The sequence below is a fragment of the Paramormyrops kingsleyae genome, chromosome 25, assembly GCF_048594095.1.
Source record: "Paramormyrops kingsleyae isolate MSU_618 chromosome 25, PKINGS_0.4, whole genome shotgun sequence".
NCBI lineage: Eukaryota > Metazoa > Chordata > Actinopteri > Osteoglossiformes > Mormyridae > Paramormyrops > Paramormyrops kingsleyae.
In genome coordinates, this window is record NC_132821.1 from 5641023 (window position 1) to 5663892 (window position 22870).

The window sequence follows — 22870 nt, forward strand, 5'->3', positions numbered from 1 at the left end:
TTTGCAACAGTGCCGGTGTGCATTGCAGTACCAAATGAGGTTCCTGCAGGCTCTGGTTCTGGTGGCTGGATGCATGTTGGTGTGGATGGGTTCTGCTGGGCCTCCTGTAATCTTATGCTGGATGCACACTATGCTGTAAGGTGTTTCACAGCAGCCTGAGCATTAGATTGGCTACAGAAATCTGCAGTTTTATATCTTGGATCCAGCAGTGTGGCCAGTGTCATTATGCTCATGGCCTCATAGACTGACAACCTCTCAGTGAGCAACTTCAAGAGGTTCTTGCAGAACTGCTGGGCCTTGACATTCTGTGCCTGGCCAGTTTCAGATTCACAGCATGTCTAAGCATGTGGATGAGAGGAATTACCTTGGATCCTGATACTTTCTTCTCTTCGGAAAGTGCAACAGATGCCTCATTGAAATGTCATAAAACACCCAGACACTCATAAGTGATGTGATATTCCTCTGAGGTCACGGTTGTGAGCTCTGTCTTCAAAGTGACCAATGCAGCACCAACTGGCTGTCCTTGATCATGCGATCATTGCAGCATTGAACAGGTACTGGTTTCCACTTCTTGAACCTTTGTGAAGAGTGGGTCTGCCCATCTGCTGCTGGATTTGACAAAGCCTTTTTCTAGCAGTTGTACTGGTTCTGAAGTAGGTCACGCACAATCTGTCTTGCCTTGGATCTGATATCGTCGGGTCCTTGTGTCTGATTAATGGCCTTCTTCACAGCCAAATTCAGTGCATGTACAATGCAGGTTGTGTGTCTGACACAGGCAATAATATTGTGTGCAGCGTCAGTGTCAAGCATCGGACTTTATTTTGTCTTCCCCACTCCTCCATCAAGGCTGCAGCCATGTTTTCTGCAGAATGAGACTCTGGGAATTTTCCTGCTCCCAATAATACAGTAGACAGCTCAGTCTTATCCTTTATAAAATGGCATTTCACTGCTAAATAAGCTTCCATATGTATGGATGTCCACATGTCAGATGTTAGACTTACTGCTTTGGCCTTTTTCACCTCTTCTTTTGCTTTCTCATTTTCTATCTTAAATTTATCTGTCACCAGACCCTTTCATGTTTGCCTGGATGGGAGAATGTAGGTTGGATCCAGGATACCAACAAACTCCCTAAATCCAGCATCATCCACTATGGTGAAGGGTTGTGAATCTTTCACAATCATATTGACCAAAGCCTCATCAATCATTTGTTTCTTGGTCTCTATAATGGGAAAATTATACAGATTATTAGGTAATACCCTCACCCAAATCTGATATTATGTATTCATACAATTAAACTGAACCCTGGACACAATAATGACTTATTATTATTATTATTATTGTTGAAAATTAATTATTATTAAAATATTATTATGATTAAAACTTACGCTGCAGTGTGTGCGTGCCAAAATATATGTTCTACAACACGTTTGAAAACGTTAATGAGGATTGCGCCACATTTTCAATTTCCAAAGCAGTCACATGGTTGAGTGCAGAACGAAGCTTCAGATGACCGTGGTCACGTGTTCAGGGTGGAATGGAGGAAACCTCGAAGCTATGCTTCAGAATGTAGTGAATTGTTTTTTTTGCCGCATACCTCGGGGCTTCGGCGTCAAGCTTAACATCACTAGCTGCCCCATTCCCTATCTTAGTCTACGTGTCATTTTCTTAGCTACTTTTTCCCTGTTGAGTTCTGACCCCTTGTTGTAGAGCCCTGCATTGGGAGCGGGATCCCGCGGGACCCAACGCAAATCTCACGGGATTGGGCGGGTTTTAGATTGTCGTGGGCGGGAGCAACAGAGATAGCGGGCGGGATAAAAATAGAAAGCGGGTCCCAAAATTGTTAGCTTAGCAGGATGGAGGATGCAGCTGATGTTGTTAATAAAATTGCAAAGGGAGAATATAAAACAAAACTAAAATTGGGGAAATCGGAGATATGGAAAAACTTTAAAATTGTAACAAACAAAGAGGGTAAAGAGCTGAACTTTGTGTGTTGTGTGAAGTGCGGCAAAGCGATAGTGTACAATGGGCACAAATTTGGCACTTCAGGATTGAGGCGACACACCTGCCCCGTTGCTGTACTCCCAGGTAGAGCCCTGCATTGGGAGCGGGATCCCGCGGGACCCAACGCAAATCTCACGGGATTGGGCGGGTTTTAGATTGTCGTTGGCGGGAGCGGGCGGGAGTGACAGAGACAGCGGGCGGGATTGGGTGGGAATCGTCAGAAATTCAGCGGGAGTGGGCGGGAGCGGGATTAAAAAAATAGTCCCGCGCAGGGCTCTACCTTGTTGTTCCTTTATTTTGTGTCTTTCCAGTTTCAGTTTCCTTAAATCCCTTTGTCTTGGAGCTTTTAAGTGGATCGTCACCTTGTTTCTCTGCCTGCACCAGGCTGCGCCCCAACATGCACATTAAATATATGATCTGTGCAAATTCTGAAACTTCTTTAAGAAATCACTTCTTACACATTTTCTTTTCTGAATTTGCATGGATCATCAATGATGCACACTTCGACACAGTTTCTATATGAATGGGTCACAACAGTCGAATGTTAAACCAACTTTCTGGCAGACTCAAAGTTTTTAGTATCGCAGCAGAAAAGATGCATTGTTGTTGTTCACAGTGCAGTTTACTACACAGTGGCCCATTATCAACTGACATGCATTCTGATATAAATCAAATAGGACGTCAGTTGAGTAGCCGGTCCTGCAATGCAGCTCAGGACACATTCACCTTCACATTGCTATAAGAATGTTGCCATATGCGGCCCAGACCACCTCCCAATGTGGGAGATCAGATCTCAATGCATCTTCAATGCGTCCTGGGTAATCAGCGCTGTCCACTTGTGATTTGATCACCCAGGACGCATGTTAATACCAGGTGGAAACAGGACCAAAGGGTTTATGTCCATTGTATCCTACCTACAGTCAATAAATCATTTACGAATATCCATCCATCCATCCATCCATCCATCTCCTAACCGGTAATCCAGGTCAGGCTCAGGGGGAGTGCCTGGAGCCTTTCCCAGGCAGCATAGGGCCCAAGGCTGGGGTCCACCCTGGACAGGATGATTAATGAATGTGATCTCAGATAATGAAACAAACTTGTTTTGTCATCTTGTTTCCTATCTGTAGAAACAAATGGGTGAAACACAGGGGGAATTTCAGCAGAGAATTCAGATGAGAGAGAAGGAGCTGCAGGAGCTGAGAGAGGCTGTGGGCTCATTCACAGTGAGTATGAATCTGAAGAGAAGATAACAGCTGGTTTTTGATCATATTGAATCTTCTCTCAGATTTACAGACTTGTGGGGATTAATCAAATTAATGCTGTTGTGGGTTATTCTGGCTCGGAGGTTGAATGGGATAAAGTTGCTAGATAACAGAGTATAACCAAGTGCTGCAGCAGTAGTAGCTTATTTATTTAAAAAAATACCATAAAAGGCCCATTTTAGAAAATGCAACTTTTCACACCCCCAGCGTAATGCAAATAAACACTGAAAAAGTCACCTATTAAATTGAGACCTAATGGTGGAAACCAACCTGCCCCACACAGCCACCAGTCTCTGCCAAATCCCTGCAGCTGACAGTGTATGAGCTTAATGAGGGATTCAAGATTCTTTAATTGTCACATGCATAGTCATACAGGTGCAACCTGCAGTGAAATGTATCCTGAACCACTCTTTTGACTGTGCAACTGGTTACAAAGGATATGAAAAAAATAAAAAAGAGAAATAGATTTTTTAAAATAGAACTTTGAATATAATACAGATTTACAGTGATCATTTCTAATCAGTGCTGGCTGGGTTTCAGTACCTGAGGCATCCAGCATCATGACAATCCAAACCCCAGCCCTGTACTGTTTTTATACCTCCTGTCAGCTCACATCTCTATTGTACAATGAAGCTCGATGGAGTCTCAAAAGGGGGCAATTGTAATTTACTCTGCTCCCTGTGTCACCAACAGAGTTCAGCACAGTCAGCAGTGGAGGACAGCGAGAGGATCTTCACTGAGATGATCTTCTCCATTGAGAGAAGACGCTCTGAGGTGACAAAGCTGATCAGAGATCAGGAGAAGGCTGCAGTGAGTCAGGCTGAAGGAGACATGGAGAGACTGAAGCAGGAGATAGATGAACTAAAGAGGAGACACTCTGAGCTGGAGCAGCTTTCACACACAGAGGATCACATCCATTTCCTCCAGGTAACAGAACAGCTACTTTGGCAATAAGAAAACCAGAGAATTCAAATTAATGCATATTGTCATTGTATTTCAACTAGTCTTTCATTTGTCAGATGTTAAAGGTCCTGTTAATTAGATTGCAATACACATTTGTATCAATGAAGCTGTTTAATCAGACTGTGTGTCTGTAGAGGCGCCAGGCTCTTCCTGTCACCCCTGAAGCTGGATTTGGACCCAGAATCTCTGTCAGTCCAAGATCTGATTTTGGGAATTTGAGCAAGGTGATTTCTGAACTGAAAGATCAACTGGAGAATGTTTGCAGAATGAAAATGGCAGAGATCCATCACCCAGGTTAATATATTTTCTAGTCTGTTCATGTTAATATAGACCTGGGGTGGCCAATCTTACCCAGAAAGGGCTGCTATCTGCAGGCTTTCGCTGAATTACAAAATATAGGACTGATTGACTGAAGAGTCCTCACACCTGGGGTTGAACAGCTGACCTAAAGGTTATCCCAAAGACCTGCGTACACACTGGCCCTTTGTGGGTAAGACTGGCCACCCCTGATGTAGACCATGCAGAGAGAGTATGCAGTACAGTCAGCCTCACATTTGTGTGACCAAGTCAGTTGGTTTTCAATAAGTTTAAATCTTTGTGATAACTGGTGAAAGAGCTTCACATTCTACTGGCTGCAAAACTCAGATCACATGAAACATGCTTCTTCTACATTATAGAAACCAAAAATTTGTATTATGTGTAACTTACCATGATTTGCAGTTTGTTAAAATGCCTGTTATTGTCCATCATAATGATAATACCCTACTGTTGTTATCTCCACAGTGAGTGAAGTCCATCTCCCACAAGTAAATTTAAGTAAATTAGTGCCCAGGACCAGAGCAGAATTCTTACACTGTGAGTCTGTTCACACACACGCTTCTTTTTCCCTGTATGAGGTGGAGTGTGTTTTATTGTGTTTCATTTTCTACTGCTAGGGGAGCGTCTCTCTCTCTCCCGCTGCCTCCTGGTCTTTCACATTTACATGAGCTTTTTATCTCAGTAGACTTTAAATCCAATTGCAAAGTAAGGCAAGTTTGTTCCGGGTGCTTTTCCATTGCATCAGGTATGGTACTTTTGGTTCTTTCCCTTTTCCATTGACTTCCGGTTGAGTACCAGTACCAGAAGTTCCAGTACCAGAAGTACCATTGCACCTGTGGTACTTTTTCGGTACTTCGGAACTTTGGTGTGGGACTTACAAACACGTTCATTGTCAATTAAAAAGACAATTTAAAAAACTCTAAAAGCCCAAAAAACAAATAAACAGTTAACTAAAAAGAAGTGACATTGTAGATGCAGCGTATGACTAAACTCCTGCTGATTTAATTTATTGAAAAGCTGCAGCAAACAATAACGTTTTAAGCCCTGATTATAATGAGCTGACAGTGTTAGCAGACTGCAGGTCTTCAGGAAGCTTGTTCCACAGACAGGGAGCATAGAGACTAAAAGCTGCTTCAGCCTGCTTGGTCTTCATTCTGGGAACACTGAGTAAACATTTGCCAGATGACTTAAAGGGTCTGGATGCTTCACAACGTTCAAGGAAATTAGTGCCATTTAGTGCCTTGTAGACAAGTAATAATATTTTAAAAACAATGCTGTGATGCACAGGAAGGCAGTGCAGTGATTTAAGGACCAGTGTTAGTCCTTGGTGTTAGTGAGGACTCTGGTGGCAGCATTCTGGATGATCTGCAGCTGTCTGATTGATTTATTACCAAGACCTGTGAAGACACCATTTCAATAGTCTAGCCTGCTGAAAATAAACAAATGAACAAGCTTTTCTGTACCTGGTTTAGAGAGAAATCCTTCTCTCTCTCTTATTGGGCTAGTTTCAGCTTCTGTTGGGCGGGTTTTAAGCAGACCTTGGGCTGGACCTGGGAACACTGTACTGATGCCTCATTTCCACCAACACGGAGCCGGTGCTGGGCTGGTTGTCACTTGATGCCTTTTCAGAATCTGCCTGCATTTCCACCAGTTTAAAAAATGAACATAGGCGACAGTGAGAGTTGGGGCCGGTTTTAGACATGCATATATGAGGGGGCAGACAGAAATGTGAAGGGGGCACATGGTGGCCATGGAGGCGGGAAAGGGTTGGGGTGGTGGTGGTGGTGCTCTAGATAAAGGTTTTTGTCATGTAATTGGATTGCACTTTGTCAAGCCTCTACCCTAAGACCTGTCCAACTTGGGGGTCCCACCTGAAGGCTAAGCTTCTGCTGGTGTAGCTCTTAGGGTCACTGAGGCACACAAAGCCTCTGACTACAGTAAGGTGGCAATTCCTCAAGGGGAAAACTGAAAAATAAAACAACAAAAAATAAAATAAAATATTCCTCATCAGATTAAAACAACTAAAAACATGACATTTACCTTAATTGGATGGCCTATATCAAACATATTTGAACCCAACAAAACACTTTTCACTATTGCCGATATTAACAAAACTAAAAAGGGTAGGCTAAGTTATGAAAAAGAAAAAATCAATTCACCAAGTCTTGAAATATAAAACTGAAAAACAGGATTGGTCAGGGATCATTTCACTACATGTTGTACTTGTTATAACTATGTATGTGACGAATAAAGAATCTTGAAATCACAACGAACAAATTGCTCAATTTGAATGAATGACGCAACCAACTGGCTAAGCTGCTTCTAGCGCCGAGGTGGTTAAAATGGTACGGTCCACACTAGGGGTATCTGCACTGTTGCCAACTCCTCAGCAAGGAATGTCGCTATTGGTTGTCCCAAAAGTCGCTAGAAGTCGCTAAATGACGCCATCGGCTAATTTGCATAATGTGCATGTAATTATAATGGACGCTGTAGGAGAGAGGAATAATGTCGTGGGAGAGACAAAAGGTGGTTAAAAAACACCCTAAATACGTTTAGAACTACAAATGAACTTTCTTCTGTCGATTCTTGTTTTTTATATCATAATTCCAACCCTCTTCCTATATCCGGGCTTGGGACCGGCAAAAATGACCCCAAAGAGACACTCTGGCGGAATTACTTATTCTTAAAAAAGAGAGGCCAAGATGGCGGCAATGTAGGTGGTTGTGTGTTTGCTCTTCAGGGACATAAAGGTGAAGTGGTGATATAACCAATTGTTTAGATTGGTGATAATGCACATACAATAACTGTAAAAGTGATACAATTCCCTTTGACATACTTACGCATGGGAAAAAGAGGAAAGAAGAAAGTTAAACAAGCGCTTGACAGCATGGCTTCTAACGCGTCTGATGTGGTTGAACTCTTTGAAGATTCAGCTTCGGCCTCTAGTATCATTGGACTTAAGTCACAGAGAGATACAGAATTACAATGGTTTGATACTTGCCCAGGCTTTGATAACGAAGTCGTTCTCGCTGCCCTGACAGACACTCCTCAGAAACCAGCTGCGAAAAAATCGAAGCGTGCGGAATCTATCGTCAGTGGTAATGGTAATGAAGATGTCTTGGCTGCAATACGCGAACTGGCTTTAAAACACGATAAGACTTTTCAGAAAATTTCAGCGATCGAAGTTACCACTGAAGCTACCTCGAATCAAATTAATAGTCTAACTGCGACGGTACAACAGCTTATTGTAGATGTTGGTTTTCATAAAGAGGCAATTGGTCATCTGGAATCAGAAGTCCAAGCGCTGAAAAATGAAAATAAGTCAATGAAAGCAGGTGTACAGGAATGTAGCCGTTACAGTTGGAGATGGTGCCTAAAGTTGCACGGTGTTGCGGAAAAAGAAAGCGAAGATGTCAGAAGCGTGGCCTTAACGTACTAGAAAAGGTTGCTCCTGGGATTGGAGACAGACTCCAGGACAGTGTTGATGTCACCCACCGTCTGGGTCCGAAACGATCGGAGGGTAAGGCCAGATCGATCATAATCCTCTTCTCACTACGTCACATCCGTGACATGGTTTGGAGCGCTGCCAAGGGCTGCAAATTTCTGCGCGAAAACAAACTTCATCTTTCGGAGCCTTTATCTCCTGAAGATAGAGCAGCGCGGGACAAGCTCTGGCCACTCGTGAAGAAGGCACGCGAGGAGGGCAAAAGAGCAAGCTTCCGCAGCTCCTTTGCCTTGATTGATGGGAAGCAAGTATTCTACGCGGACGTTACCTAAGCTGAGTTTTAAGGACACTGGCTACCTCTCTCATGCGTTGTTCTAGAAGACTTAAAACGGTAAACAACGCCATTTGTGCCATTCTTAGTAACAGGATAGTTACTATGTTTATTTAGCCTTGGTTGTTGTTATTTTGATGATTAATCTTGACCTCATTTATTTTATTTATTTCACCTTAAAGTCAATATAATTAGGTTATTAACCACCTCTCCCTTCTCGTTTAGGGTTAAGCTAAAGGGAACTACTCTTTCGTTGTTTGTTTTAAATTGTTTGGTGGTTTTTATCTTTTCATGGAGTTCAAGTTCAAGTCTTTGTCTATTGTAACACTAAATGTTCGAGGTTTGCGGGACAATTTGAAAAGAAAAGCAATTTTTTTATTTTGTAAGAAAAGTGCAGCTGACCTTATCTTTCTTCAAGAAATCCACTCAGGGGAAACGGATGTTAACTTTTGGAGGAATCAGTGGGGAAACTCAATCTTCTTTAGTCATGGTAGCAATCACTCAGCTGGAGTTGAAATTATGTTACACCGTTTTAAAGGTACTATTTTAGAAACTTTAAGTTCTGAAGAAGGCAGATGGGTTATAGCTATAATCAAACAAGATAATACCACTTTCATAACTTGCTGTGTATATGGTTATAATTCTAATACATCCAATAGAGCAATGTTTTCTCACCTAGTTGATAAGCTTCAGAATTTAAATAAAAAATATATTGATGCTTATTTTATTTTAGGGGGGGACTTCAATGAATGTACAGATAATTATTTGGATAGGCACCCCCCTAGACTCCACGGTGGGATGAGTAATGACTTAATTTTTTCGATTTGTACGGATCTCTCTCTGACTGATACATGGCGATTCTATAATCCTTATACTAAAGATTTTACTTGGTCAAATAATATTTGTTCTTTTAGATCTAGAATTGATTTATTTTTAATTTCTTCTTCCATCGTCAGTTATGTGAAAGATATTTCTCACGCTATTGCCCCTTTATCAGATCATAAATTGGTCTGTTTAAAGCTGAGTGACATCCATGATAACCAGAGACTTAGGGGCTATCAGAAACTTAATAATACTTTGTTAAAAGATAAAAAATTCAATGATAGTATTATCAATCTTATTAAAGAATTATTCACTGACTCAATTGAAGATTATAAAAAAGCATGGGAGTTCTTTAAATATAAAGCTAGACATATAGCAATTAAAAGAAGTAAAGAAATTAAAAAGAGTAAACATCAAACTGATTTGGAGTTGGTTAATAAACTTAATGCTTTACTAGCTAAAAGTGATATTACAGAAGAGGATACTTTAGAAATAAATAGGCTAAATTTGGAGCTTGATGAAGCCTACTTAGATTTAACCAAAGATGCATATACAAGATCTCGTGCTAAATGGCTGGAGGAAGGGGAAAGAAATTCTAGATATTTCTTCGCCCTGGAAAAACGAAATGGTCAGAGGAAGACTCTTTCTGCACTTAATATAGATGGAGTCATTTCAGAAGACCAAAGAGTAATATCAGATTTTGTTGCTAAATTCTATGGTGGCCTTTATACCTCTAATTTTAACTACAATATTTCTGAAGAATTTATTGATTTAATTAAACACCATATTAAAGATATTGATTTAGAGTACAGACAAATTTGTGATTCACCTTTAAATATTGATGAAATTAAACAAGCTTTACATAAAATGAAAAAAGGTAAATCCCCTGGGATCGACGGGCTTTCAGCTGAATTTTATCTTCAGTTTTGGGAGTTTATCAAATTACCTTTATTTCATATGTACAAGGAATACTATGAAACAGGGAGTCATCTCTCTTATACCTAAACCAGATAAGGATCCTTTGATCACTGGCGTGCACAGATAGAGACGAGGTGGTGCTGAAGCACTTGCCCTTTTGCCCTCAGTCCAAAAAAGTGCCCTTTTGAAAGACGTGATTTTTTTTTTTTTTTAAAGCTGCGCGATTTAAAAAGGTGTGAAAATAATGGCTTGATTTGTGCCCCTTCTTCAAAGACACCCGAACCCTGTCGCTTTTTCACTGTCACCGTGTCACGTGAACACGCTTGCAGTTCATTTGTTGTGAGGCGTGTAGCAGCGGCATGACATAGGACTACTTGGAGTAGGCATAGTAGGCTAACTATAGCGACTGGGAGCCACGGCGGACAACACGGCAGCTCTTTCCCTTCCCAACCAGTCAGGTAACCCATGAATCGAGTGAAATTATTCTGTTTGCCCTCTAAGACCAACCTGCAATTGTTTTGTTGTGAAGTAGCCTGTCAGAAACTGCACATGACAAACTTTGCCAGCTTGCCCCCTCCATCCATCCATATGGATAAACAAAAAAACGACACATTTAAAATGTAACCTAAACCATTTAGGCAACCCCACTCTCCATCAATTCCGACCTTTTTGCATACACTATTGAAAATATCACGTTATGCTATAGGCTACATGCCGTTAGGCAGAGGGCTCTTTTGAGCCCATTTTTCGTTACAAATTTTAGGATGATCTCACGGAAATCTGTGAATAAATACAAAGTTTTCAAACTGAAGTCAGTGACGGGAAGACATCACACTTTTTAGAGATGGAACTGCAGAAAAACCTAAAACCTTGACATGATTATGAATAATAGAATTATGGACGTTTCTCCGTTTTTGTGGATTAGCCTTTCCATAACTAACGTCAACTACTGTCCTACTTTGGTAAGATTGAAATTAATGTCTTTGACTGTCTTTAGTAGGTGTCTCCTGTGAGAAAGTTAGAACACCGTCCAACTGTCTAAAGATGCAGTCTTTAGCCTAACTGGTTGTTACTGACTCAGCGATGCTCGCAGACATTTACGCACTGTGTTGTGAATATGTATGTATATAGTTTAGAGTTGGATACAGATTTTATCTTTTTGTGGTGTGATTTTTGATTTTTAGAGAATGTTTTGAAATAAAAGTCAAATTGCATTTAACCTGTGCGTTTTTTTTATTATAAAAAGAAAAGGTTTTCCACATATGCAAAAAGTGCCCTTTTTTCCCCCTGGAGCACTTGCCCCCCAAAATGTCTGTGCACGCCACTGCCTTTAATAATCGATAATTGGAGGCCCATTTCTTTGTTAACATTAGATTATAAAATACTAGCCTCTGTGTATGCCAAAAGATTAAGCTATGGTTTAGGAAACATTATTTCAGAATGTCAGTCTGGTTTTATGAAAGGCTGGCACATTTCTATCAACATAAGATTAGTATTAGACCTGCTGGATTATTCCAACTCAATCTGTTCTGACGGTCTCATACTCTTTCTTGATTTTCATAAAGCTATTGACTCCATAGAACACAAATTTATATTTCGTACTCTGGAATTATTTGGGTTTGGTAAAGCTTTTATTGAGACTGTTACCATGTTTTACAAGGGTATTAACAGCTCAGTGATTGTGAACTTTGACACCTCTAAGAGATTTGACGTCCATCGTGGAGTCAGACAGGGCTGTCCAATCTCCCCATTTTTATTTATTTTAGCCACAGAGTTACTCTGTTTAAGAATCACCCAAGATAATAATTTGAAAGGAATTAGTGTATTTGATAAGGAATTCAAAATTGCACAGTTAGCGGATGATACTACGCTGTTCTTGAAAGACAAAAAGCAGCTACTAAAAGCTCTGGAATTAGTTTCTTGTGCCTCAGGTCTAAAACTTAACATGTCGAAGTGTGAAATTATCTCTGTTCATGATATAGATGATGTACTCTTAGAAGGTATTCCAGTTAAGAATAGTGTAAAATATTTAGGAATTCATATCACAAGAAATTTAATTTGTAGACATAATTTAAACTTTTCTGATAAAATTATTAAAACTAAATATATTTTTAACAACTGGCTTCAAAGGGATCTCTCTTTATACGGTCGTGTTCTTTTGTCTAAGGTTGAAGGGCTTTCTCGTTTTGTATATTCTGCTCATTCTTTATTTGTCAGCGATAAAACCATAAAGGAAATTAATAAACTATTTTTAGATTTTGTTTGGAAAAATAGGCCCCACAAATTAAAAAGAGAAATGCTTGCTACCTCTAAGAGCGAAGGTGGTCGGGATTTTTTGGATTTTGCTGATACAGTGAATACGTTTAATGTAAATTGGCTGAAGCGATGCCTTAAAAATCCAATGTCCGTATGGTTTTTCATTCCAAATAAGATCTTTGACCAACTTGGTGGCTTACCTTTTTTTATTAAAATGCAATTTCCTTCCCAGTAAATTACCTATTTCCTTATCCAATTTTCATCAGCAATGCCTTCTTTCATGGAAACTGTGTTTTATTCACAGCTTCTCCCCCCACAAAGTTATAATTTGGAATAATGCAGATATAACTGTCAGAAATAGGTCTCTTTTTTCCCCTAGATGGTTTAATAACAACTTTAATTGTATTCTATCTGTGTTTGACGATTCCGGTAACATGTTATCTTATGAACAATTTACGAGTCTTCATAATTTTCCAGTCCCACCAAAGGAATATAATACCTTAATGAAAGCTATACCGACTGGCTTAATTCAGTTGACTAAAAATTACCTTAAATTTAATAAGGGCAATATTGTTTATCCATCTTTACGCTTGGATGGAATTAATATTTTAGATCGAAAATATAATAATAAACATATTCACAAGATTTTTCAGTCAAAAAGAAAAATTACTCCAAGAGGGAAGTTTTACTGGGGTTCATTTATAACAAATGTAAATTGGAGAAAGGCCTGGCTGTTACCAAATAAGTTTTGTATCTCTAACAAAGTTAAGGAGATTCACTTTAAAATTCTTCATAAAATTTATCCAGTTAATTCGACGATTTCGAGATATTCTGATGTTGATGAGTCTTGCTCTTTTTGTGGAATTGTGGAGGAAACTGCTGCTCACCTGTTTTTTGATTGTGGTATTACTAAAAAATTATGGATTGACTTAAGTGTTTATGTTTCTAACCTTACAAATGTGACCCATACCTTTGACCTCAAGGATATTATATTTTATTATGAAAACCCAAAGCTACCATCTGCTGAATTTGTTGTTAATTTTATCATATTGAATGCAAAGTTTTTTATTCATAAACAAAAATGGCGTAAATCTCCTGTATCTTTCACCCTCTTCCTTGCTGAATTTAGCCATCTTGTTTCCTCTCTTAGACTTACGAATAACAAAAAAAGTGTAGTTTTTGGTGCATTTTGACAAATTTTCTGAGAGGATGTAACTTTATGTAATATTTTATTTACTTATTTTTCTTCTCTCTGCACTTATCTGTATGGATATTAATCTGTTAAATGCAAACCAAAGATCTTTGTTTGTTTGTTTTTCTGTATGATTGGACGTTGTACAACTATATCAATGTCTTTCTTCCCTGTTCTTGTATGATCTGATTCTTGCATTAAAAAAAAAAAAAAAAACTCATTCTTAAAAACTGTCATACTTCGCGGATTTTTTGGCAATAAGCCAGGGCATGATCAGGCAGTGGTGGCTTCGCGCATGCGCAATTCATTTGCAGTCTGGACGCGGAAAGGTGAACATTTCCTGCTCTGACTGCAGCTGGGCGGGGCTGCTGCGTGAGGACTGTTCGCCTGTGAATGCTTTGGGACGGGAGGGGAGCCTACGGTAGCACCCGCTGCTCGGTCAGGAGAGTAACGATACGTGCTTCCACGTCAGAATCTCCAAAAGTCTCCAATAACACTAGAAAAAGTCGCTAGATTTGTCGCTAGTCGCTTTTTTGAAAACGAGTCGCCAGAGAGGTCTAAAAACTCGCTAAATATAGCGACAAAGTCGCTAAGTTGGCAACACTGGGTATCTGAAATCGTTTTACATAAAATTTTCCTAAAAGGTGAGGTTATCTTTCTTTAAAAAAAAAAAAAGAAACATGTTAAGACCCCCCCCCCCCCCAAACTGCTATTTTTGTCTATTTGGGGGGGGGTCTTGGTCTTGATCGGGAGGTACTGTACCCCCCAGTAACCCCCGTAATTCGAACCATGATCTCACGAGTCGTTATGATTTTGACGAGAGAGATTGTTGCTTCCCGCAATCGCGCAGCTCATTTCGCTCTGCCCTGCCTACTGAGACATACTAACAGTGATTGGATGTTTACCTGGGGGGAGGGTGAGTGGGGGATCTCTGCCGAGTGCTGTGTGAGCCCGCGCACAAACAATGCGGAAGGAGAGAGCGAACAAGAAGTGAAACTTATCATCTCGTTTGTGTCTTTTTCAGTGGATTTTTCAGCTACTGTAGTAAATATTGTCTATATTTAGTTTGTGGGTAATCTATTATCTTCTTCCTCAACTTCTAAAAGTTTGATTTAAGAGGGCAGGACGTTTGCTTAAGGGGGCGTTGCCCCCTCTTGCCCCAACGTAGAGCCGGTGTTCTGTCGATATATGCTGCCTTGTCGAAAAATGCTACCGTAGTGCTAATCGATAGCCATAACCCTAACTCTTACCCTAACCCCCCAAAATCCCTAAAACCCTTACCTTAACCCTAACCCCTAAAACCTAACCCTAATCCCAAGACGGTGGTACTGCACATGCGCAGAAAGACTCGATAGCACGTCTCGATAGGTAGTATTTTATGACAGAACACCTGTGTGAGTGAGTTTATTTTTGCTTGATGTTTTACCTCCTTTTGTCCTTTTAACGATCGCGCAATTAAAGATGCCAATAACTGAACTTTGCAGTCTGCCTAATGATCTCTTCGCCACTCAAGTGCCACAATATTTTATTTATTAGACCTGCGGCATGGTTTTAATTTACAATGCAAAGTTACTCGCTAATAAGCTGGCTAGTTGTTTTACTGCTGGCACCGGAAATTTTAGACAAAACTATATTGGTTATTGACTGAATTATCCAGGTATGCGGACGGTTTGGACGCGATAGCCCGTCCCTCTTGCACTGACGTTATGAGAACTTTTTTTTTTTCTGGTGGCCTGCGGCCTTGTGCCTTTTACCGAATCACAGCTGTGATATATCTGAGTACAAGCACACTCTTCTCATATGTTACTGCTTAATTATACTGCACTCATAAGGCATTCTAAACACGGCTATAAATATTTATAAAAAAGCACAACACATTATTACACAACATCTTATGATATTATAGCAATAACTGAAACGTGGTTGAGTGATAAGGATGGACAAGAATATAATATGGATGGTTACACATTGTTCCGTAAAGACCGTATAGGTAAGAAGGGAGGTGGTGTTGCAGTATATGTAAAGGAAAACTTGCAGGCAAGGGAGCTTACTGATATAAGTAAAAGTACGGAAGCTATATGGGTAAAATTAGATGCTACAAACTCAAACAGCCTAATTGTCGGTGTTTGTTACAGAGCACCCAATGTAGCTGCTGAGGAAAGCAGATTGTTATACAGTGATATTAGGATTATGAGCAATAAAAATGATGTGGTAGTTATGGGTGATTTTAATCTACCGGGGATGCAGTGGGACATTGTTGCTGGCTCTTCTGAAAATGAACTTGACATGGTGGAATTAGTACAGGATTGTTTTTTTATTCAGCTTGTTAACACCCCTACCAGGGGAGATGCCATTCTTGATCTTGTTTTGTCTAATAACCAGGACAGGATTGGTAAATTAGATGTTTTAGAACCACTTGACAGTAGCGATCATAACATGGTTAAATTTGAGGTTAAGTTTAGTGCCCGAAGAGCAAAGTCCAAATCAAAAATATATAATGTTAGGAAGGCTAACTTCAATTGTATGAGATTAAAACTAGAAACTGTGAACTGGATGGAGTTAATTAACAAAACTGTTGAAGAGGCATGGGAATTTTTTAAAAGCACATTATTGCAAGTACAAGAGGACTTCATACCTGTTTCTAGCAAGAATAAATCTAGGAAATTGCAACCTAGGTGGTTTAATAGGGACATAAAGTATAAAGTAAGGAGGAAAAGGGCATTGTTCCAGAGATGGAAAATAACTGATGATGACATAATAAAGCAAGAGTATCTAAATCTACAGGCTGAATTAAAAAATGGCATTAGACGAGCTAAAAGGAATGTCGAAAGGAAGATCGCATTGGAGGCTAAGGATGACGTTAAAAGTTTCTTCCAGTATTTTAACTCTAAAAGAGCTCTAAAAGCTGAAATCACTAATCTGCAGGATAGTAAGGGTCTTATAATTGAAAACGACATTGACATAGTAAATGAGTTCAATGATAGTTTTGCACGGGTATTCACTGTTGAGGACACTAGTAACTTACCAGTTCTTATTACTAATCCAACATCGTCTATAACTAATATATATATAACTGAAGCTGATGTTTTGCAAAGCCTAGCTAAGCTCAAAATAAATAAATCACAGGGCCCTGATGGCATCTTACCTATAGTGTTAAAAGAGATGAGGGATATTATTTGCCGACCCTTAACATTACTGTTTCAAAAATCCTTATCTGAAGGTGTGGTACCTTCTGATTGGAAGCATGCCAACATAACGCCCATTTTCAAAAAAGGGGATAGAAGTAATTTGTCAAACTATAGGCCAATCAGTCTAACTTGTATAACTGGTAAAGTTATGGAGGCTATAATCAAAGAGAAAATGGTAGATTACCTGGACTCAAATAACATTTTGAGGGATAGCCAGCATGGATTTAGGAGAGGTAGATCCTGTTTAACAAATCTGTTGGAGTTTTTTGAGGAAGCTACTCAGGAAGTTGATGATAAGAAGGCCTATGATGTCATCTATTTAGATTTCCAAAAGGCTTTTGATGTTGTTCCCCACAAGAGGCTCTCACTTAAACTCAAAGCGACAGGTATTTTAGGAACTGTAGCGACTTGGATTGATAACTGGTTAACGGATAGGAAGCAGCGAGTAGTTATAAGAGGCTCGATGTCACAGTGGGCCTGCGTTCATAGTGGGGTACCGCAGGGTTCAATTTTAGGACCACTTTTGTTCCTTATTTACATAAATGATATAGACACCAATATATACAGTAAACTGGTGAAATTTGCAGATGACACCAAGGTGGGTGGTGTAGCAGATACTGAACTAGCAGCTCAGCAGCTACAGCGGGATCTTAATTTAATTAGTGACTGGGCTGACACCTGGCAGATGAAATTTAACATAGACAAATGTAAGGTACTCCATGTAGGGAGCAGAAATATAAAGTACAGGTATTTTATGGGACCTACTGAAATAAAGGTAGCTGATTATGAGAAAGACCTTGGTGTGTATGTTGATGCTTCCATGTCTCATTCTCGCCAGTGCAGGGAAGCAATAAAAAAGGCCAATAGGATGTTGGGGTATATCTCCAGGTGTGTGGAGTTTAAGTCAAGGGAGGTAATGCTAAGATTATACAATTCCTTGGTGAGACCTCACCTAGAATATTGTGTACAGGTTTGGTCACCATATCTTAAAAAGGACATAGCGGCCTTAGAAAAGGTGCAGCGTAGGGCCACAAGAATGATTCCTGGTCTTAGAGGAATGTCATACGAGGAAAGGTTATTTGAGCTAAATCTGTTCAGCCTCAAGCAAAGGAGACTGAGGGGGAACATGATCCAGGTCTATAAGATTCTAACAGGTTTGGATGCTGTTCAACCGAATAGTTACTTCAGCATTAGTTCAAATACAAGAACTCGTGGCCATAGGTGGAAATTAGCGGGAGAACATTTCAAACTGGATTTAAGGAAGCACTTCTTTACACACCGTGTAGTCAGAGTATGGAATAGTCTTCCTGATAATGTAGTGCAAGCTGAATCCTTGGGTTCCTTTAAATCAGTTCTAGATAAGATTTTAACAACTCTGAGCTATTAGTTAAGTTCTCCCCAAGCGAGCTCGATGGGCAGAATGGCCTCCTCTCGTTTGTATATTTCTTATGTTCTTATGTTCTTATTATAGCCATGATTATAACGCTTTATGAATGCTTTATGACAGTCATCTATGAGGCACAATAGATACCTTCATAATGCAATACAAAGCATCCTTAATGCTTATACCGACCATTATAATGCATTATGAAGGTATCTATAGTGCATTAAAGATGAGAGCTTCATAAATCATTCATTATGCATAATAAGCCGGCCCCTTGTCGCATAATTTTATGGTTAATATGTTTGATGAATGTTGTTTGTAATTTTATTTACCTGTAATTAATCCTGTTAATTCAGCACGCGCAGCATTTCCTGAGCTATTTCACATACTTGAATTCCTGCTTCGTTAGGGGACGCTGTGCTGTTTTATATTTTTTGTATCATACAGAATAATAGAGCGCAGGCTAAAGCGCAGTTCGGTCCCCAGCGAGTCTCTCAGCGCGGCATGTCTCACAGCGCAGGGGGCAGCCGGAGCGCCGCAGACTCGGGCGGCTACATGAGTATATTGGGAATAAAATGTGTGTATTGGAGCGAGTTCTGTGTTAGTGAGTGTGTGAGGTGTGACAGTGATAATGATGGAGATGCTGGGCTTTGTGATGGGATTAATCGCTCTTCCTCTTGCCTACAGACTCCTGCCAGCTGATGCTGGACCCCAACACAGCAAACAGATACTTGTCTCTGTCAGGGGGGAGCAGGAAGGCAACACGGGGGGCAAAGCAGCCATATCCTGATTATCCAGAGAGATTTGACTACTGGAACCAAGTTCTGTGCAGAGAGAGTCTGACTGGCCGCTGTTACTGGGAGGCTGAGTGGAGTGGAGATGGAGCCTGGATAGGAGTGACTTATAAAGGAATCAGGAGGAAAGGACGCAATAATGACTGTCTGCTTGGATACAATGAGAAGTCATGGAGTCTGAGCTGCTCTACTGACAGTTATTCTGTCCATCACAATAATAAAGAGACTGTCATACCCAGAAAGCCCTCAGGCTCCCACAGAGTAGGAGTGTATCTGGACTGGGGGGCTGGTACTCTGTCCTTCTACAGAGTCTCCTCTGATGGACTGACCCTCCTGTACAGCTTCACTTTCTCATTCACTGAGCCCCTCTATCCAGGGTTTGGGGTTAATTATATAAACTCCTCCGTGTCCCTGTGCATGCTGGGATAGCTCACTGTGTGCTGGAGGAATCATTTTTACCTTATCAGAGTGTCATAACCCTTTTTAGTCTTCAGAAGTGTGACAAGTGTCAGACAAAAATAAATGAATGTTTGTTCAGCTTGCCAAACCCATGGAAAATGACTGTTTTTCTCTGACTTACGTTCTGTGTTGTCTGTGAATGCATCAAAACTGCCAAAACAAAATCATAGTACATGCAGTTGTATCAATACAGTGAATTCTGATTCTGAATAAAATAAAATGTAAGCCTGATGAGTAGGAGGAGCTTTTCCCCTCCCCTCTATATGTATATTTTATATATTTCTGTCTATATTTTGTATTTGCTACGTGTACACTGACAATAAAGGCTTCCTATTCTATCCTATTAATGTCCGGGCTCAGCGCTGCCCAGAGTGTAACTGAGTAACACACTTAATCCGTGCTCTCTGGTGACTGAGCGCAGCAGCCTGATATCGCAGCGGTGATGCTTTGGCCAACAGGGGGCGGCAGACATTTTATTAAAATTCTCTTGGCAATCACCGTACCACATACCAAGACTGGACGAATGTTATGATCAATATTCTCCAGTGCAGTTGAATATCCAAATAACGCTGTTTCAGGGTCTGGCGACAAATTGATGTTAAATATATGAGCGTACCATTTAAATATGGAACACCAAAAATCCCTAAGTTTAGGGCACAACCAGAAATGGTGTGCTAGGGTGGCCTCTGCTTCCATACATCGATCGCACATGGGTGACAGATCTGGAGAAAGTCTATGCAATCTAACTTTGGCATAGTGCAGTCTGTGCGCAACCTTAAATTGAATAAGATGTAATCTGGAATTAATAGAACAGGTTTTAATTCCACCGAGAGTATTAGTCCAAATGTCACTATCAATCTTAATATCCAGCTCTGCTTCCCATGCACTTCTTATTTTGTCTGTAGACGTATTCAGGTTACCAGCAAATATTCTAACAAGATCCGAAATTAAATGTCTTGCATCTGGGGGGCCCAACAACAACTTATACAACGCAATATCTTTTGGAATAGAGTCAAATGCCGGTATATTCTGCCTTACATAATTCCTCAGTTGTAAGTACCTAAAGAACTGTGTATGGAGGGAAAACTTTGATTGAAGCTGTTCAAATGACGCAAAGCATCCACCAACATAAAGATCTTTCAAGGCTATTATACCCTTTCTACTCCAATCCTTAAAGGTCATGTCTGTTAAGGATGGCAAGAAGCAATGGTTTTGCCAGATTGGGGCATGAACTGATGTGTCAGGGAGTTTACAAGATTTCCGAATTTGATTCCAACTCCTCTGAGCGTTGGCCACTATAAAGTGATAATTTTTCAATGTCGCAGGAGGTTTAGGTGACGCGAAAAGGAGAGCTGGGAGAGACGTGCTCGAGGTTAGACCAATTTAAATAGCAAGCCATGGAGGCAGGCCTGAGATGTCCTCCACTTGATATCCATATTGCCAATATACCATAGCTCTCACATTGGCAGTCTAATAATAATGTATGAAACATGGTAATCCCAACCCCCCATGCTCCCTTGATTTCTGAAGGTGGATCTTTGATATCCTTGTGGGCCTTATACCCCCAGATAAAAGGCATAATAATAGCATCAATGGACTTAAAAAAATTATTTGGGGATAAACAGTGGAATGTTTTGAAATAAATATAGAAACCTTGGTAAGGACACCATTTTCACAACATTTACTCGCCCAATCCCGCCATTACCTGCTTCAGGCATTAAGAGCATCTGAAAACGCTAAAGGAAATATGAGTAATTAATTTTCATGCCACATTTTTATCAAAACGTGTTTTCTATCCATATTCATCATTCATGACAAGATACACCGCAAAGTATTTTTGTATTCCCCTCATGTACTTCGTTTCAAATACGAGGTAGTTTCTCGTTTGAGTTCAAAGTATTTTATAAAATAGGGTCAAACGAGGTCGCAGCCAAATTTTTTTTTAATGACAACAGGTGAACTTACTTCGAAGTAGTTCCATTACAACTTAATCGTGAGCTTTTGTGCGCTACTAATTAATTATAATTATTACATCATTAGCCTATTATTAATAAACTAAGTCAAGTAGTCTCAAAATAGGTTGCATGCATTTTACCTGTACATCTGCATAATAATAGGATGAGTTCAGTAAAAGTGGGACATTAGGTAAAGTGGGACATGCTTTGCCCTATGCTACTTTAAAGAAATCAGCAACAAATGACACAAACAGTGTATGGTGCTACAATGGGGCTTGGTCTTCACCAACTGTCTTCATTTGTGAGATGTTTATGATGGATGTCCTCAGAATTTCAATGTGTAGCACGAACACACGGCAATTGAGTGCACACAGAAAAATAATGGTTCTTAAGTGGTTCTTTAGAAGCCTGTGTGGTTCCACAAAGAACTATAACCTACTAAAGAACCATTTTATGTAGTGATTGGTTCTACATGTTATTCATGTGGTTCTTTGGGATATTAAGGGGTTCTTAATTCTTATTTGAGTTATTTCTTTAAATGTATAAGGATCGTTTTGTTGTAGCGAAATTTTTAAATAGTATGAGCGTGATGTTACTGATGTAAATCATTTAGGCAACAAGCATCAAAAAACATTTTAGCTGTATTTTGTTAGTTAATTTTAAAGAAGTTGGCCCCGGTTTATTTAATTACCTGTATTAGCTATAGGAACTAGTGCCCGGTATTTAGCGACATACATCAAAAACATTTTGCAACTTTTATAGAATAACGCCTTAGTTATTTTAATAAACAGGCTTTTTCAGTAAATGTTTGTTCACACTCGTGCGAGCGCACGCCCACACACACACAAGGCAAAACCACGGACATGCACATTTCAAATAAACCCCTTAATCATAACGTTTTCTAAGTAATGAAGCACTTTTCGGCCAATGTGTTGTTTAAAATAAAATACCCTAAGCACATCGACGGAACCCAGAGCCTCTATCGATGGATTTTCGCGTTTGGTGAAATATTTTCTATTTTACATTGAAATAAAACTGTTAAACTGATTACGGCTTTTATTCTTTTTTAAAAACTTGGGCTAAAATATTTGCGCTTGTTTCACATTTGCTCTTTTTTACACTAATTACAGTGTTTCGCTCGGGCATGCCTCTACATTTGTGCTTAAAGTACGGTGTTTGCTGTGTCTGCTGCAGACGTAAGTGCTCCCCTTTTTAACTGTGAAGTTTGGTCCTTCATCCCGCCGGATAGCCAGAATCCATTTACGTCGAACTTCACCATTAAGAGGGAAGGAATGAAAAGATAGATGTGGCTGCTTCTGGGCATTACAAGAACAGCCCGGTACACTGCAAGAAGACGTCACTGCTTGCGCCATTTTTTTAAAACCGGCGGATGTAAAGATACCCTACGATTACGTATTTCCGGTTAAAAATGCGCTTCCACAACCTGCGCATGCGCATGCGGCTGACGACTCTGGGTAGAGTGTGGCTCGTGCGGGGGGGTTACGAGGTTTTTGGAGAGCACTCTCAGAAGACTATTGAGAGCTTTTGAAAGGCAGAAAGGTAGTCATAAAATAATTTTTTA

At 40.0% G+C, this 22870-nt stretch overlaps 1 protein-coding gene across 3 annotated transcripts in view; it reads left to right on the forward strand.

Moving 5' to 3' along the window:
- Positions 1 to 22870, forward strand: part of LOC111844187 (tripartite motif-containing protein 16-like) — a 153578-nt gene that overhangs the window by 4839 nt on the left and 125869 nt on the right. For 2 of the 3 annotated variants that reach the window (XM_072707437.1, XM_072707438.1), the window contains exons 2-6: positions 3129 to 3224; positions 3957 to 4190; positions 4361 to 4520; positions 5010 to 5081; positions 18768 to 19653. In XM_072707437.1, the coding sequence (XP_072563538.1) occupies positions 3129 to 3224; positions 3957 to 4190; positions 4361 to 4520; positions 5010 to 5081; positions 18768 to 19303 (1098 nt within the window). In that variant the 3' untranslated portion in view covers positions 19304 to 19653. Of the gene's footprint in view, positions 1 to 3128; positions 3225 to 3956; positions 4191 to 4360; positions 4521 to 5009; positions 5082 to 18767; positions 19654 to 22870 lie in introns of those variants that run through there. The other variant, XM_072707439.1, reaches the window with a different exon arrangement.